Source organism: Lissotriton vulgaris, chromosome 4_1, assembly GCF_964263255.1.
Source record: "Lissotriton vulgaris chromosome 4_1, aLisVul1.2, whole genome shotgun sequence".
Lineage (NCBI taxonomy): Eukaryota > Metazoa > Chordata > Amphibia > Caudata > Salamandridae > Lissotriton > Lissotriton vulgaris.
This window is the reverse complement of record NC_141691.1, coordinates 984209205-984227584: the sequence shown is the minus strand read 5'-3', so window position 1 is coordinate 984227584 and position 18380 is coordinate 984209205. Positions and strand designations below refer to the sequence as shown.

Genomic DNA, 18380 nt, shown 5'->3' with positions numbered 1-18380 from the left:
ATAAGAACGCAACTCGCAGGGACCAGAAGTGGAAAGCCTAAGCACTGTGAGCAAAATCGCAATCTCTGCCAAGTGGTATCAGATTTTGAACCAGCATATTTTTTAAAGAATCATTTGCTATCAGAAAGCGCATTGTTAAAAAAAGTATAAATTTAGCGAGATACAGTACCTGTTCGAAGATGTCGGCAGTATTAAAACAGAAAGTTATCGTCCAGGGCGCCTTTAGTGTGCATGGTTTGTGGCGCTTTGGGAATGTGTACTTGTTTTGTGGTGCTGAACTTATAGTTTCTGTTCTTTGGTGAGGAGCTGTTTTTTTAAAATAAACTAAAAGAAGGCAAGAATAGATTTTCCTTCCCGGGCTTCATTACTAGCTTTGAATTGCTGGGACTGTCCCGGGATAGTGAATCACCCAGGACAGTGTCCAACTTGCCAGGACTGTCCCGATAAAAACTGGAAAGTTGGCAGCTATGGGATGACGTTTACATTTTCTCACCACTCATGTAACATAGCAATGTTTTGCCCGTATGGACGGTAGAGAGCAAGGTAAAAACACATTCATACATACAACCACACACCCCTACCCCCCTCCTCCCATGTAAAGGAGAAATTATAATCAAAACACAGTACGCTTTTCTGACACTTCATTACTTCTGGATTCCCCCCTCTCTTCACTCTGACACCTTTTGGCAGACAAGGAAGCAAGACAGTCCAAAATAACATGTTAGAAATAGCTTTGTCGATTTATTGATTTAAAAATACTCTCTACAAGGCGACAGGCGTACAACTGATTTCACTATACATTACACATTTCCCTTTGAAATATTGAATCATATTTACAATATAGAATTTCTAAACTTTAAAACAAACGTTGGCACCCTGAAAGAATATAAAAAGCCCAAAAAGCCATTTGGACCTCAAGAAGAAAAAAAATCATTTATAAGGATCCAAAAGTTACGTTTTGGACATCGTGAGAATAAAAAAGCACAAGTATGTTCTTAAACTTTTCGATTCAAGCTCAGGTTAGCTTGGAAAGAGACAATGATGAACAGAAGCTGGTCTTGAGCTGCATGCATCTGTTGTCTCACAGGAACGTTGTATACTAGACTTGTCCATACCAAAAACAAGATCACGTTCAAGCTGTTACGGGAATCTAATAGCAGGTTTATGACTTCTGCTAATCCATTCCTCCTAATCACCCTCAGAAAGTATAAGAACCTCATTCCAGACACCATCGGACTTTAGCAATCTATTTTGTATTTTCTTTTGAGACAGTTACACCAAATATGTTTGCAAGGAAACAACAGTTATTATACCAAAGGTAACAACCCTGTATGCACAAGACAGCAAAGCACATTGACGTCTCTCATATGCACGTGCATGCACATTAGATTTTGGCAAACATTACTGGGGCTTTGTAAATGCTGCAGTGAATTACAAAATACAATCTTTCACAGCAGGTCAAGCACTGGCACGTTATAGTGCCAGTGTCATAACACATGCTTTTCTGTTTCCTAAGGTGGCTTGCACCTTATCTCATACTACCTGATACTAGAAATACTATGCAACGAAAACACAAAAAAAAAACATGTTACTGTGAACATAATGCCTCAGTTTTTTGGAAGGGCTTGAAAGAGAAGTAGCCCAATTTAGAGGAGGAGGGTTCTCCCGTGGGATCGAAGTGTATGAGATGCTAAAATGACCACGCTAGGGCCGATCACAAACTGCGAGAACCTTTATCGTATGCAAGAACTTGTAGGCCAAACATGCCAGTATCTGCATCACCACCACCTTTGGTACCTAGAGCTTAAAGAATGCATAGTTTTTCCAAGCAAAGCTCTAGTTGAAGAAAAGCTCTTCCGCTGCCAGGAATATTACAAATCATCAAGAAATGAAATGAAATAACAAACCAGGCTGAATCGGGTATAGACTGTTTTTCTGTTTGGTTCACTTCTTTTTGTAGCTATAGTACAACAGTAATTAGACCTGAAGGCCCACACTCAGTCGTTGCATTTGCTTCATGATACAGTAATAACACCTTGGCTTTGGCTTACCAATGTAAGTATTAACAGCACATCTCTGAAGTCAAACAGTTTTGCTAAAAACACATAATAAATTGTCAAATGCATGTTATAAACATCACAAATTCTGACATTAAATTATCTTTACATCCTTTAAAATGTTGCCTAGCTAAATAGCTCGTGCTTCACAAACCACATTTTTGGTAGTGTTAACATTAAGATAACGCACAGAGGCTACCTCACTGGTCCAGCCAGTAAGTGGGTGGGATCGGTAATGAGATCAACTCAAGCCTAGTAACTGAAAGTCCATTGCTTTCACTTGTACCTTGGTGGGCTATGAGGCACTGGCATTGAAGGCAAGGTAGTAGAACACTGTCCCAAAGTAGGCTTGGATGACTGTTAGCCTTCAGCGCAGGATTAATTACATCGCTGTACGAGTAGGCTGATTCCACAGCCATTTATTAGGTCGAGCCTAGGCACCGCCCATGTGCTATCTGGAAGACCTGCAGTAATCACTACATGGAGTGTAATCCCCCCTGCTGCTTGCTGTTGGTTCACTCAAGTCTCGCTATTAAGAGGAGACCTACTGCATTGCAAATACTTTTTTATACTTTGCTGCTCGCCAACGGTTTATACTTCCTCCATGCAGGCCACATAGTTGAGGCCTAGCAAGAAGCATGGAAAGCACCATATAAATACCAAAACAACAGAAGACATGAAAGCAGGAGACTACACTGTTTGAACTGCTTTCTGGTAATTACTTACATAATGGTGCAGGTTCTGGCCAAGGGAAGAGAGAAGAAAACAACAGCCCTCGGGTCTTTAGCTATCTGGCATTTGCCACGTGTCAAGGAGGTACAAGGCGTCAGATGTAAGAAAATAAACCTACACCACGGTACACCTCTCAGTCGTACAACAGAGTAGTAGTAGGGCACTGGTTCCAGTTTTAAATACAAGCATATGACATACAATTTTTCATTACTTTAAGGAACAAAAAACTCTGAAACATGTTGGACTATAAAGATGGCGCTCCCAACTGTACTGCAATATCTGATGCATCTAGGGGGACAACGCCTACCTGCTCGGTGGAATTATAGATAATGGAGCAGTACTGTGCTATATTGTCTGGGCTCTTGAAAAGTATCAGGAGAAGTTGGTAAAAAGGAGAAGGCATGAGACAGTCATGACCTCAGGGTTCTGCCAAACTTCATATTATATGGATCTAAAGCTATAGTTACAAAAAGCTGTGCCTAATTTGAGCCGGGTGTTCCAGGTGCTTCGCACCGCCATGTAATTGTCCACATCAGTACATATGACAGTCTATGACAAATATGACAAATTAGACACATAGTGCCTAATTTGGATATGCCACAAGAGATGTTTATTACTAATTATACATTAGAAATGACTAATGCCTGCTGCCCAAAAGATTCTTGGGGCTTTGGGGGCCTGGTATAGTATGACTTGTCACACTTTTTGGAGTGGGATGGTCAATTGTTTTGTTGTGGCAGCGCTGGCAGGAGCAATGGGTGGTGCCAGCTCTAGTAGCCTCCTGATGAGGGCCCAGCAATTATTTTATTACAAATTAAGCACTGGCAAGAAGGTATTTCAGTTGAATGTTTAATACAGAACCTTCTCAACTGCTAAAAGGAGCAAGTAAATGACATGATTTGAGAGTTAAGAATCCACCGCCTATTCGTCCTACTGAAAATTGATCATAGCATTAACTGAAATATGTCAGGGAAACTGGTAAGCATAAATATTTCACAAGCGTAGTAACTAGAATGTTTCCCTTTAAAATACACAAAACACAAACATTGGCCTAAGCAAAAGAAATCTTCCAAAATCTATCGGCTTCAAATTAGGTATGTTTTAAAGCTGTATGGGGTTTGGGAGGTGCCAACCTAAGTGTCCTTCGTGAATATACACAGTCCCTACCATAGCTCCCTCACCAGGGGTGTTTACGTAACTAATGTAGTCCCCGGTGAGTTTTAGAAGGGGTCTGGCTCTGCAGCTGGGGTTCTATCTACCTCCCTCTGCCCAGCCCCAAACTATTTTCAAGAAGCATTTTAAAATTACCAGAGCCTAACAAATTTGAATTAAAAGTCTCAGCAAAGTCAAAAAGGCAGTGGTTGTCTTTATTTTTGTAATAAAGGATTAAGCTCCCCTTAAACGAATGTGAGAGCACAACACCAGAACGGCCCAGCTGTGTCTGCTGAAATTCCTATTCGAAAGTTACTCTGTAACTGTTGAACTTTACCCCTGCAACCCCCCCCCCCCCCAATCTATGCAAATTGTCATAATCCCACTGCGAACATATTAAAGCCAACCAAGTATGTTTCCAAATACAATAACATTCTTAAACAACGAATAGGCCTAATAAATAAAAAACAGACAAATGGTTATCAACGCTGGGGAAGGCTGAACAGGAGCTGCAAAATTAAGTCGCAACATGCAGCAGACATTTTCTTAACCCGTTACAAAAATGGGTACTCATTTTCTGCAGGATTACACAGTCCTCAATTGTACAGTTGATGCAGTTACTATACAGTGAAGGTTGCAAATTAATTTTGGGGTACTTGTGCCTCGGTGGTTTGTTTCTATTCGTTTTTGTCTCAACAAAAAAGCAAATGGCGTTCAAGCAAGACCGACAACATGCACACAAACCGGAATTATGCATAAAAATGAGGTTTGTGAAAGCAGAACCTTTGCCCCTTAAAAGATACACATAGGACAATAATCCTTGCAATCAGCAGATAATGAAAAGAGAATTACTTTCCCTTATGGTAAGGCATTCTTGGCCGACAGTACATGATTATGTAAGCAGGTGCATGTATAAGACCGACATGCATTGCTTACTCCTGTTTCAGGATGCATATGTTTTAAGGTGCTTATTATTTGTGGGTGCCGTTATGGAATGTTACTGTATTACGTAGGCTGTAGATACATATATATATTAAGGTAACATTTTCCCCAACCTATTTATTTCTTGGGCGTCTATATTATTTCGTAATTGATAAAAATGTAATAAAAATAATCCATATAGCATATATACAAAAATATATTATACAATTTACACACAATAAAAATATCGGCAGTATTTGTTTTTACAATGTTTCATTCAGCCTTGCCCACTTCGATTGCTCAGGCGTGTTTCATAGAGATGCCATCTGTACCAGGGAGAGTTTGAACAATTGCGCGTGATTGGACAGTTCAGTCACTCGATCCACCATTTCCTGCGAAGCCACTGTGCTGGGATAATGCAGGGCGGCCATTTTGGTAGCAGCCACAATAGTCTTGAGCAGTTCACAGAGTTGATTACTCGAGTTCATAATTCGGTTGCGAATGTCTTGGGTGACCACCTGCCTCGAAAGCGTGTCCCCGATGAACACTAGTTTGTGGGCACTTAAAATGACAAACTTGCTGTGAGCGACGAAGATCCTGGGAGGCTGTGACGCGCGGACGCAGTTGAAAAAAGCGTCAATAGCGTTCAGGAGGCAGATAAAGTGAGTTTCACACTGGTTCGAGTAAAAGGAGAGCAGCTGCTTGTCTTGGGAGGCTAAAGCACTGCTGTTTTTGGGGTGCAAGCTCTCTGGAGACTCCCATTTTGAGATATGTTCAACGGGTGTGATGATTTCCTTCTCCAACTGCTGGATCTGGCTGACCTGAAAGGAAGACAAAACAATCTCTTGAGATTTCTTGACACCATGTGGGTTTAAGAAACACTTGCTGGCAGAGAGCCCTTCTTTTATCACTAGGTTCTCTGTGCAGTACTGTGTTCACTGATAAAAGGGCATTGTGCTCCAGATTCCTACACTCCACTCAGCCATTTCCAAGCACTGTCAGCAGCAGTTACATTCCACACGTTACAGCAATGCCACAGATGGAGACAAGACAGCTTAGCAAATTCACAGAGCTTTCAGAAGCGGTTTCGGCGATAACTTTGTCCTTATGTAAATTTTACAACGTGTGCAGCCTGTGAATTCATGCGAAGATCCTTCACTAATAGAAAAACCCTGCAATTTTGCAAGTGGTCTATGGTTACCCAGCAACCCGATGGCAGGGTTACTGCTTATTGGTGGAGACAGCTGTCTAAGACAAACTCCAGAAATTATTAAACAATGGAAGCAAAACACACCGCAAGAGGGTTTAGTCTGAATGTGAAGGAGTGGCCACAAGCAAGGTGTTTGCTTCTTTCTATTTGATAAAGTAAATTTGAAAGCGCCTGGTGCTGGTCAAATCAGAAGCACAGAAAGCATTTGGTAAAGACGATGCTGTTCTAGAGTGATACTGAAAAAAAGGTGGTCAGAAAAAATATCTATATTAATGTTATGCCCGAGTTTTATTTTATTGCATTAAGCAGCACACATAAAAGTTACAAAACACAATTTCAAGATTGTTTATGTGCAGGAAGGGTGACCTTCCTGCGCATAAACATTTTTCCCCTCAATGCAGACTATGGTGCAAGGGTAACTTTGTTGTCTCTAGGCAGCTCAGTTTAGTGCTAGCACAGATGGATACGCAGGGATGCACCATATTGCTGTAAATAAGGTGCAGCTTGCGTTTCTGAAGTGGCGGATCGCGGGGTAAAGCCAAGGAGGAGAACGCCCCACTTCGCTGTAAATATGCTCCTCTGCTCCTTCCTCTTTATAACGGTTGCTCTCGTCTGGACCTTTCTTTAAATTTGAGCACTATGGAAGAAGATAATTTGCCTAAATGTTTCTGTTGTCACCAACAGGAAGTCGCCACCATGCCTTCCCTCTGGGCCTTTTATCTGTTGCACTTGTAAGTGAGGCCCTAACTGCTCTTCTCTTCCTTTCTTGCACATACAAGGACTGCTGGGATGGGGCAACCAAGATGGCGCCACACGACTGCACAAGGGTCGAATAAAGGAGTGACTGTGCAGCTCGAAACAGCCCCAGCAGGCATATGGCAGCCAGTTCTAAGGTGAACAATCTCCTCACAACCTTGAAAAAATGGCCCGGAGGGCACGGGAGAGGTGTTGCGAAGGATATCATTTTTACATTTCTAGAGGTGACTTCTCGTTGAAGTTGCGGACAGTGGTCTGATACTTTTTCGCTAATGTTGAACCATTGGATTTGCATTCGGACATTTTAAATTCTTCAAAACAAATGATGTAAATGTGCGGGCTTCTGTGTTCTGCTTTGATCTTTACAGGAGGTAAACGTTCTGCAGGCTACAACAGTGAAATACGTATATGTACGAGTGCAAAACCGAATGAGCAACTCTGTGTGAGCCCTCGAGGTGGCTAGATAGCATTCTTGTTTTAAACAAATCCATCAATGTTCTAATTTACTCTGCTCTGGTAACTGCATTCTGACGAGTACCAAAATACCATGCAAGCCCAAAAGAGTCATCACATGCATTTAACATATAAGCGTTGCATTGGTAACATACATTCCAAGACACCAAGAACATATTTACATCTAGAAGTCCTTCTGGAAAAAATGGCTATTTTTTCCCATGCATGACACTCCACGTGAAACTGGTTGGTGGATGTTTTTTAATTAGGGTTCACTTATTCATTTGAGTTAGTCTCTATGTTGGAAATCAAACACAAGTCGGTGCTTTTATGTGGAACTTAAATTACTTCTAGGAACATTTACGTATTAAAAGGCTAGACTGTGCACTCATTGTTCGCAAGCTTACAAGTTCGCAGGTCAGACCTCTGTTCCATGAAAGACGAGGAGACAACAGAGAAAGGGAGTGAAGCAGAAAGAGTTATTTGCATGTGACCTGTTCCAATTCATTTCTTTTTAGCTTGTGGAAGATATGTGAATTAGCAGAACGAAAAGTTTCCTGCAACAAAGGTTTTGGGGCTTGAAGATGTCATACATTTGCATATTTCTGCCACTTTGTGGCATCTACCATGCTACCTCCCAGCTGACGTTCACCAGTCTTTCATGATACCCCATATGTCTCTGCCATTTTAGGCAGTGCTGCTGCAAAAAAGTACACTTTCATGGAAAGAACTGCTCTCTTTTGCCATAATAATTCTTATAGAATAACGTATTGGGACACAATTAGCATTTCTGTTGGAGAGGCGTCAGAGATGAAAGTATTAGGAAATACGTTGTTCAATGTTGTGTGTCAATTCCTTTGAGTCCTGTTTAATAGTTTTGGCAAATGCATGTGTCAAATTTTAAGTTGTTCCCTTACAAATGTTGGAGTAATGTTCTATATAAAGGTTATTGTCAACTTTTAGATCTAGTGGAGGGTGTCATAGGCTTTTTATGTGATGCCTGCCCCTTGTTCTTAGATAATATACAACCACTCTGTCTGGAGACATCCAAAATGTGGTGAGTCCTTACTTCCATTGTCGGAAAATCCAAAACAACTGGCAATATTATACACCTGATTAACAGTGAATAAGGACTGACCTAAAATGTGAATCTGGGATCTGTGCATAGTTGTATATATTTTCCTTTAGAATTTAACCCCTTCTTTGCGTGGCTGGTTTTCCTGCTGTGCTGGGGGCGGGGGAGCGCGTACGGCGCTCCGGTGCTCATGACGAGGTCAGCTCGTCATGAGCTACGGCCCTCCAGTTCTCATGACGAGCTGAGCTCGTCATGGCCACACCCGTTCCGATGGAACGCTCAGCGCAGCAGGGGAATCAGCCCAGCATGCGAGCATTCCAAGGAACGGGCGATGTCTCGTCATGAGCACCGGAGCGCCGTAGCTCATGACGAGCTGACCTCGTCATGAGCACTCAAGGGGCTAAAGGAATTGGGCACTTACAACTAGCGCTTGCAACGAGAAAAATCAACTTCCTTGATAGATGGTCCAACTCACACTTTGGCACTGGCTCAAAAGTGCTTATTCTAATGAAGCCACAGGAGGTTTTATTATTTATCTTTCAAGAAATACTTGAAAAGGGATTGTTGGACAGTGACCAGTTATGCTTTTTTCAACACGCTGAAGAATTGCGAAAGAAAAGCAAATGCAGCATCTGAGTGCAAGAGGTGATGTGGAGCGGAGGAGATAAAATAAAATACATGCAGGAGAGTGAAAATACAGTGCAGGAGAGGACTGGGAGAGAGGGTGAGATATGCATTTGGAAGGATTTCAGAAAGATGTATGGGGAACATTCATATTAAGTGACTAATGCAGAGAACGAGATTTCAGAGGAAATTAATGTACGGGGATGAATGGGAGCTGTTACTCAGTCAACTGATACTGAATAAAATTCAGTGCTGACCAACATTGGATCAGCTGAAAGGTCTGCATTGTTTTAAGTGTACTTGCTTGTTGTTGTTGTGTAAAGTGTCTAAAGGCACTAACAAAAAACAGAAAGAGGCACAGGATTCTAAATCACATGTTTTAGGCTAGGTCCATAATTACAGAGGCTACACTTTAGTAACAGGATGCCAAGTTAAGCTTCTATGCCCGCACTTCTTGTTAAGTCTCCCCCTCACCCCCTTTTTCTTTGAACTTAATAGCAATGCTGCTGCGCCTGTGATGTGACCCGTGCTGCCAGCCATGCACAAACATCCAAGGCAAAACAACTCAATCAAGACTGCGGAGTGCTCTCAGACCGGTACTAGGCCCTGTGTGACAGTTGTGAACATGCCTACCTGGTGCTGCTCCAAGAGGGTCTTGTTCTGCTTGACAAGATTTTCCTTTTCTAAGAGCTCTCTCTGTTGTCGTTCGAATTCTTCTTTACCCTGTGGGCAGATCATCAAAAAAGGCAAATCAGCAAAGCGTTATCAGACAGTCCATGGCTTCAGTGTGCACACCTGACACGAAATGATGGCAATGGAGGAGTCAAAAATGTTTGGAGGTCGAATGCACTACTTCACACACTCCTCAGAGGCAGCTGCCCACTAAACTGAAGAAAGTGGAATCATATTTGAGTGATTGTCCCACCACCAACGTCTCCAACTGTCAGTAAACTGATTGCCTCAGGTGGCTTCAGGCAAAAACACATCCCTCCCCTATGCTTCTTCCCAAAGGCTTTACATTGAATGGGATATACATGAAGCTTTTTTTGGAATATGCCACTCAAAGCAATGCATTGATTTGTGTTTTTTGTGCTCCACACGTTAAACATCCTGGCCTCTTGTGCAATTTAGTTCCTTAGGATCCAAGTCCTCCCGATTTTGTAACATAAGGCAGCTTAAAGGATCAGGATTTTAAATGGTGGGGTGATTTTTTGTTACCTTGCACCTACTTGTGTAGGTCTGAATCATACCATGGTTTTCCGTGGGGGTCTTGCGAGGGCCGGGAGGTTCGTGTTAAACGACCTCACACCTGATGACTATCACTTATGGCATTATATTGCACTGAGTTTGGAGTCCCTTCCATATGACCCAAGTGGGTGTGTTTTTGTGATTTTGAAGTGCAAGGGCTTGCGACTGTCACATTCTGGCCTGGATGTTTGGTCATTTAAGTATGTTAGATCAGATATCTGCCTGTTTCATCTTGATACAAAGCTTACTGTGCTCAAGTCTGACCTGTCCTCGCTCATTCAGTCTGCTCCTGTTCACAGGTCCACTGTCCTACTTCTCTTGCATCTTCTGTTTTCCTGGAATGAAGCCTCTCTGTCAGTCTCCCTGGCTCTATGTCTCAACCCCTGTGTAGACTTCTCAGACCCTGAGGCTAGGTGTTCCCCAGCTCCATGTCTGGAGCTTCAAAGCACTGAGCGCTCCTTTATTCAACTCCATTTCCATACACAATCCTGGGCCTGCATCTTGCATTTCCCCTTGTCTACCTGTTTCTGAGTCTCCATGGGCCTCTAACTCTTGTGGTTTAATTTGGCTGGTAGTGGATTACAGGATGACAGTACATTGGTGCATAGGTGGAAACCTCGGCATGCGATTCTCCATCTAGGCCTCAAGACTAAACGTGGGCATGAAGCGTTTCCTGGCACATGGTGGAGCTCCATGGGTAGAGGCTGGGAGACTAGCTTGTTGAAACGTGGCAAGGGAGAGTGGAACTAGAGTGCCTGGATGAAAATGGCCATTGGCATAAAGGTGAAACATGGGCGTAATAGGCAGCACTTCTGTGTTGGGGCGTGCTGCAATGAAAAACTGATATATGGAGATTGCAACGTGATTTCGGCTATAAACCGATTCAGATCACTGCTACAGCAACATAAAGGGCAGAATGATCAGTTTTTGCATTTCTACTGCTGAATGTGGGCAATGAACTGACAGAGGTATTTCTGGGTTCGTCAGACGGAGACCCCTGTGAAGGTGCCTGGTATATAACTGAAGGGAGAGCATCACCCATATCACAAAAGGGTAGAAGTCAGCAGGGGCGGCTCCTCCATTAGGGCAGAGGAGTGCCGCCCCACTGCTTTCTCGCAGTGCGAGAAGCAGAAACATAAAATGGTATTTTAAATACCATTTTCTGTTTCTTCTTCTCGCGTTGCGAGAAAGCAGATCGGTATGACTGGTTCGGGACGGTGAGTGGGTCGGAGTGGAGTGGCTTGCCCAATGCTGTGGGCCGTGACTGATCGGCCCTCTGGGGCCGACCAAACCAGTCATGCACTTTCTGCATTTTCTCTATGTATGCTGCATGCAGTCTACATAGAGAAAATGGCCTTCGCACCAATCACAACGCTGCCATTGCAGCGTAGTGATTGGCTTGGGGGAGGGGAGGGAGGATGCCTGTTCTTCTTCCTGGAAAGCATCAGGAAAACGCCAAATGCTGGACACGGCCAGGAGCAGAGGAGGCACGAGATCCGGTCAATTAGGTTTTCTATTTTTTTTCTTTTAAAGGGCCCCCTTCGCACAAACCCCCCTCCTGCGTTGTCATGGGAGCAACCGCTGGAGGTCAGTGCCTGCATAGAAGAGGAATGGTGTACTCTGCTCCCACCCCATGGCTAACATGAGATCACTGCATGCATATTATTCATGACAGTCAAGCTGGAAGGAATAGATCTACCAGAAGGGTAAGATCCTTGACAAATCATTAATCCTATATCACTTTGGCTTGAATGATCAAATGAAACTGCAGTTACACCAGTGCTTAACGAAAAAAAAATAAGCGCAGTGGCCCAAAGTGTTTCTAGGGAACTTGCTGTGGTGCTACCAGATGGGGCCATCCAATAACGAGGCTGCCCAATCTTGATTCCACCGGACGCCTCTTTTTCCCACTAGCCTGCACTTTTTAACCCGCTGTTGCAGGTTCTTTCTTCTTATACCTTTCTCCCTCGTCACTGTTTTCCTGTCTTCCTCCTAATCCTCCTTTCTCTTTCCTGCTTTGTCTCTCTTACTCCAGGTCAAACTCTAATGATACATTTAAAAAATGTTTTTAAAAAGATAAAAATGAGTGGCGGTGCCCACCACCAGCAACTGCCGCCACAAACTGAGCACTGATGTCAACACATGCATTTCTCAGAATAGAAATGCACACTATGTATACCGGTGTTCGGTCTCTTTACAAGGAGTCCCAATCTGTAAGGCAGGGGAGAGGCAGAGGCATGAACAGTAATAAAGGTAGAAATGTTTGTGTGACTACTGAAATTTTGCACAGTTCAACAATCAATAGATTGGAGTGATCTAACTATACTGACAACCTCACAGAAATTTAAAAAACAGCTATCTCCATGAAGAGGCTGGTGGTAACACATGCAGGAAAAACCTGCAGTAACTTGGGTACCCTCTGGTTATTCACAATTTATTTACAAAGAAAATAAAACTCAAAGTTAAGAGAATGCCTGGGCATAATTGCAGCTCTCAAGAAACCTATTGGTGACGCTGCTAATGCCATTAAGTTGTAGTAAAGGAACATATGGGATAATGATTGGACATCTTTCTCATACAATGTAGGGGTGAAAATGGGGTTTTCATAAATATATGATGTATAGAATAAATTCCTAATTACATACCATGGCCACATGCGTACACCTACTCAATGTTGGCTTACCTGCAAATGGACATAGTCGTAATCATCCATCCAGCTTGACTTTGAGCTGTCGCTACTGTTACCATTGGGATGCTGATGTTTATTTGATGTCCTGAAATGGCTCTGAGATGAGTCTGCATTTATTAGTGGGGCTTGAGGGCTGTTGTAAATATAGTCAACTGAACCTGTGGTGTTTTCCAATGTGCTCTTTAACCCCGAGCTTTCTTGGGTTCGTTTGAACAGCAGTTCTGAATTTGCCGCAATTGTGGTTGTTAGCTGCCTTGCATCATCTGGGACAGTCCTCGCCACCATGACAGAGCGATCCAAATTGTCACTTTTTTTGTGCGCATTGGTGGCGACCAACACATTGAGGGACCAGTTGCGGGAGGTCAGCTCCTGATTGGTCTGAGTCAGAATCTGGTGTGAGTCCTCCAGCCGCTGAAGTTCCCGCCTCATTTTGTTGTGGAGGCTGGAATCGGACAGGCTGCAGGCATTCACTGTTGCTGCTTTCGCAAAATGTATGTAGTCAGTGAGGGATTGCTCCACCTTGTCCATTACAACGTGGATCTCATTTACATGCTTTTCCATGTACACATAGGATCGCCATTCGGAGTTGACAAAGGCAATGAGCCTTGCGATGGAGGCCTCCACTGTCTGCTGGAGCCCATATAGTCTCACTAAGGCGGTGTCGGGGTCAAGCAAGAGCATTCTGTCCAGTGAGAGTGAAGCCGACACAGAGGACTCTTTTGAAGTTGTGGATGAAGTGGACATATTGCTGCGACTGCTCCCTGTACTGGAGAAAGACAGTCGGTTCATCCCATCGGTTACATCCTGGAGTACTCCCTTGCCTTGCAAGATCTGCTGCGGTACGTCATACACCCCGTCATCTCTATCTGGTGTCAATCTTCCACTAGCACCGCTTTGCTGACCAGGAAGTGGTGCCCCTCGAGGAAAATCATATACATCCTTCTGGAGAGACAAGTCTTGCTCATACAGTTGTTTTCGAGACGCCCAGTCAGCCGCTCCTCTTAAGTCACTGTTCGTTCTTTGGTTTTTGTCTGTCCCAAATCCTTTATTGGAAACAGGAGGAGTGTTGTGAGCTTCTTCGAACCTTTGTGCCATTGAAGGCAGGAAGTCATAGGTCTCTCCTTTAATCCCTGCATCATCGCGGAATGTAGGTGGTGGGGCCGCATAGATCTACAAAAGATCAAATGGCACACAGTTATATAAACACAAAAAAATGTGGGTGTGGTAATCTAAGGAAAAGCGAGGTTCTAAATTGGTTCAAAGTGGAAGGATGCAGTATAATTTCAAACATATAACTGATGGTGAAAGGCAAATAAATTAACCCCAGGGGCCCTTGCCCACTTGCTTTCAGTTTTGCCATCCATATGCTGCACCCTTGTGATACTTCCTCTCTCACACTGTAACTCCTGTTTGATTCAAACCATGCCCATGTTGTGTCTCCCTCCCCCCCTTTGCAGCCGGAGGCTCTACACCAATTACAAAACTGCCCGTAGTGCACTTTTATTTCTGATGGGTTTGCTGAACCAACATGGGCGTGAGGCCTTCTGTTATTAACCACATGACGGATAGCAGACCTAGTCTGAAGACTACATATTGAGCTCAACTCCATTTTTAAATAATACACCAGTCGTTCATCTCTTTTTCTAATTGGGATGATCACAGTGTGTATGTGAAAAGTTTAAATAAATAATAATTAAATAAATAGATCAATAATAAAAAAATACATAAATGAACGAGGGCTCATATTGTCCCCTGCTGCACTTTCAATATGGCCTCCCTGAAAATATGAACTAAGTTTTTGGGCAACCAAAGTCTTTCACACCACTCCAGGACTGAAAGCGAGCATTAAGAGTGAGAAAAAAACCAAGACTTAACATAGCTGCTACCTGACGGAACTTAATAATTCCCCTTGTGGTCAGGCTGTTATCCCAGGTTCAATCAATCAATCAATCAATCACATTTATAGAGCGCGCTACTCACCCGTGAGGGTCTCAAGGCGCAGGAGGGAGGATGGGGTGCTATCACTGCTCAAATAGCCAGGTCTTGAGGTGCCTCCTGAATGTGAGATGGTCCTGGGTCAGCCATAGGTGTATGGGGAGGGAGTTCCACGTCTTGGCGGTCAGGTAGGAGAACGATCTTCCTCCCGTTGTGGTTCTGCGGATTCGTGGGACGATGGCGAGGGCGAGGCCGGCTGAACCGAGCTGGCGGGTGGGGGCGTAGAACGAGAGGCGGCTGTTGAGGTATTCTGGGCCCATGTCGTGGAGCGCTTTGTGTGCGTGGGTGAGGAGCCTGAATTTGATCCTCTTGTTGACTGGGAGCCAGTGCAGGTTTCTCAGGTGTCCGGATATGTAGCTGTGGCGAGGGATGTCGAGGATGAGTCGTGCGGAGGCGTTCTGTATGCGTTGTAGTCGTTTCTGGTGTTTGGCGGTGGTTCCTGAGAATAGGGGGTTTCAGTAGTCCAGTCAGCTGGTGACGAGGGCCTGGGTGACTGTTTTCCTGGTTTCGGTGGGGATCCACCTGAAGATCTTTCGGAGCATGCGCAGGGTGTTGAAACAAGATGACGAGACGGCGTTGACTTGTTTGGTCATCGTGTGGGAGGAGTCCAAGATGAATCCCAGGTTGCGTGCGTGGTCCGCGGGTGTAGGTGCGGAACCCAGTGCTGAGGGCCACCAGGAGTCGTCCCAGGCTGATTGGGATTGTCCGAGGATGAGGACCTCTGTCTTGTTGGAGTTCAGCTTCAGGCGGCTGAGCTTCATCCATTCTGCCACGTCCTTCATCCCTTCCTGTAGGTTGGTTTTGGCGGTGGCTGGATCTTTGGTGAGGGAGAGTATCAGCTGGGTGTCGTCGGCGTAGGGGATGATGTTGATGTTGTGTTTGCGTGCGATGGCTGCAAGGGTGGTCATGTAGATATTGAAGAGGGTTGGGCTGAGCGAGGAGCCTTGGGGTATGCCGCAGATGATTTCGGGGGCTTCTGAGCTGAAGGTAGGGAGGCGGACACTCTGGGTTCTGTCGGGGAGGAACGAGGTGATCCAGTCCAGGACCTTTCCTTGGATCCCAGTGTTGAAGAGGCGGGTTATTAGGGTGGGATGGCAGACGGTGTTGAAGGCTGCCGAAAGGTCTACGAGGATGAGGGCGGTTGTTTCTCTATTGTCCATCAGGGTCCTGATGTCGTCGGTGGCTGCGATGAGGGCCGTCTCGGTGCTGTGGTTGGCTCGAAATCCGGACTGGGAGAGGTCGAGTGAGTTGTTTGCCTCGAGGAAAGCAGTCAGCTGTTTATTGACGGTCTTCTCGATTACTTTGGCCGGGAAGGGAAGAAGAGAGATGGGGTGAAGTTCTTGTGGTCTTTGGGGTCTGCTGTGGGTTTCTTCAGGAGGGCGATGATTTCCGCGTGCCGCAGCTCTCGGGGAAGGTGGCAGACGCGAGCAAGATATTTATGACGTTCCGGAGATGGGGTGCGATGATGGTGTCGACTTTGTTGAAGATGTGATGGGGGCATGGGTCAGAGGGGGAGCCGGAGTGGATGGTGTTCATGACGTTGGTGGTGTCTTCAGTGGTGATGGGGGTCCAGGCGCCGAGGGTGGTGGCGGGGGTTGCTGGTGTGGTGACTGGAGGTGGAGTCTGGGGTCCGAAGCGGTCGTGTATGTCTGCGATCTTTGGGTGGAAGAACGTGGCGAGGGAGTTGCAGATCTCTTGTGATGGTGTGATGTCGTTGTTGCTCGCACTGGGGTTAGAGAGCTCTTTGACGATGTTGAAGAGTTCCTTGCGGCTGTGGGTGTTGTTGTCTAGTCGCTCTTTGAATGATGTCCTTTAGGTGGTGCGGATAAGCTGGTGGTGTTTGCGGGTGGCGATCTTGAGGGCTGTCATGTTGTCTGTAGTTCGTTCGTGTAGCCAGGTTTTTTCGAGGGTTCGGCAGTGCTTCTTTGAGTCTTTGAGGGTGTCTGTGAACCAAGAGGTTTTCATATTGTTGCTCATGTCTGGGGGGTTCTTCAGTGGTGTGAGGTCGTCAACGCAGTTGGTGATCCACTGTGCGAAGTTGCGGGCTGCGTCGTTTGTTTCGTCGGTGTTTGTTGGTGGGTTCTGGCTCAGCGATGCGAGGAGCTGTTCGGTGATGATTTTGCTCCAGCATCTGCGGGGGATTAGTTGCGTGCAGTGGTGGGATGTATTCTTTCTGAAGGTGAAGTGGATGCATCTGTGGTCGGTTCAGTGTAGCCCGGAGGAGTGGCTGAAGGAGATGTGGTTCCTGGCGGAGAAGATGGGGTCGAGCGTGTGGCCAGCGATGTCGGTAGGGGTGTTCACCAGTTGTTTGAGTCCGAGGTTGATGAGGTTGTCAAGCAGGGTGGTGGTGTTGTTATCTATGTTGTTCTCCAGGTGGAAGTTCAGGTCCCCAAGGAGGATGTATTCTGGTGAGGCTAGGTCGTGCGGGCTGATGAAGTCGGCGATGGTTTCGCTGAATTGTGTGCGTGGGCCCGGGGGTCTGTAGATGAGTGTTCCTCTAAGGGTGGTCTTGGGGTCGGTGTGGATCTGGAAGTGTAGGTATTCGGCGGCAGAGAGTGGGTCTTCGGTAAAGGTTGTGACGTTGATGGTGTTCCTGTAGACGATGGCGATTCCTCCTCCGGTTTGGTTGATGCGGTCCTTCCGGGTGATCTTGTAACCGTCCGGGATGGCTATGGCGTTGTCGGGGGCCGAGGAGGCGTTCATCCAGGTTTCTGTGATGAAGGCTACGTCTGGTGCTGTTGTGTCCAGGAGGTCCCACAGTTCAACGGCGTGCCTGTGGACGGAGCGTGTGTTGAGGAGGATGCACTTGAGGTGGTTGTTGTTGCAAGGTCCGGTGGGTGGTCTGTAGGTTCGGGGGCAGGTGTATTTGCAGGCTTGACAGGTGAAGGGTCCGTGGGTTCGCTTCGGGGTGGCTTGGTAGCTGGCGGGTGTTTGTCCGGTGTTGAGTGCGTGGAGGGCGGAGGAGTCTTATCTCAGTCGAGGTCCTTGGCTCCGACGGGGGCCAGATGTCCTGGTGCTGGACGTGGTCCAGGCGCGGACGGGGGCAGACGGGCTTGCCTTAGGCGCGCTCGCTGAGTGGCCTCCATATGAATGGGGCCAGCAGGGGGCGGGGCCGCAGGGACGCAGAGGCGGGAGAAGGCTGGTACGGAGGGAGGCGAGGGAAGGGGCACAGGAAGAGCGAGGCACAAACAACACAGTAATCAGGGGCACAGGGGCACAGAAGAAAACAGGGAGAGGGGTCACAGGGCAAAAACGAGGCACAAACGACACAGTAATCAGGGGCACAGGAGAGAACGGGGAGAGGGGTCACAGGGCAAAAACGAGGCACAAACAAAACAGTGATCAGGGCACAGAGAGCTTACTCGGGAGATAGCGAGGCACTCAGCGGGGTAATGCCACGGGAGGACTGTGTGGCGCTAGGGGCGACCTACCTGCTGGCAGGGTCAGAGGTTAAAGAAAGAGCGTTTG

At 45.9% G+C, this 18380-nt stretch overlaps 1 protein-coding gene across 1 annotated transcript in view; it reads right to left on the bottom strand.

Moving 5' to 3' along the window:
* Positions 1-716: 716 nt before the first annotated feature.
* Positions 717-18380, bottom strand: part of NEDD9 (neural precursor cell expressed, developmentally down-regulated 9) — an 80206-nt gene continuing 62542 nt past the window's right edge. Inside the window, exons 5-7 of the mRNA XM_086965244.1 lie at positions 12912-14087; positions 9614-9703; positions 717-5683 (exon numbers count right to left, since the gene is read on the bottom strand). Of these exons, the coding sequence (XP_086821370.1) occupies positions 5174-5683; positions 9614-9703; positions 12912-14087 (1776 nt within the window). The 3' untranslated portion in view covers positions 717-5173. The remainder of the gene's footprint in view (positions 5684-9613; positions 9704-12911; positions 14088-18380) is intronic.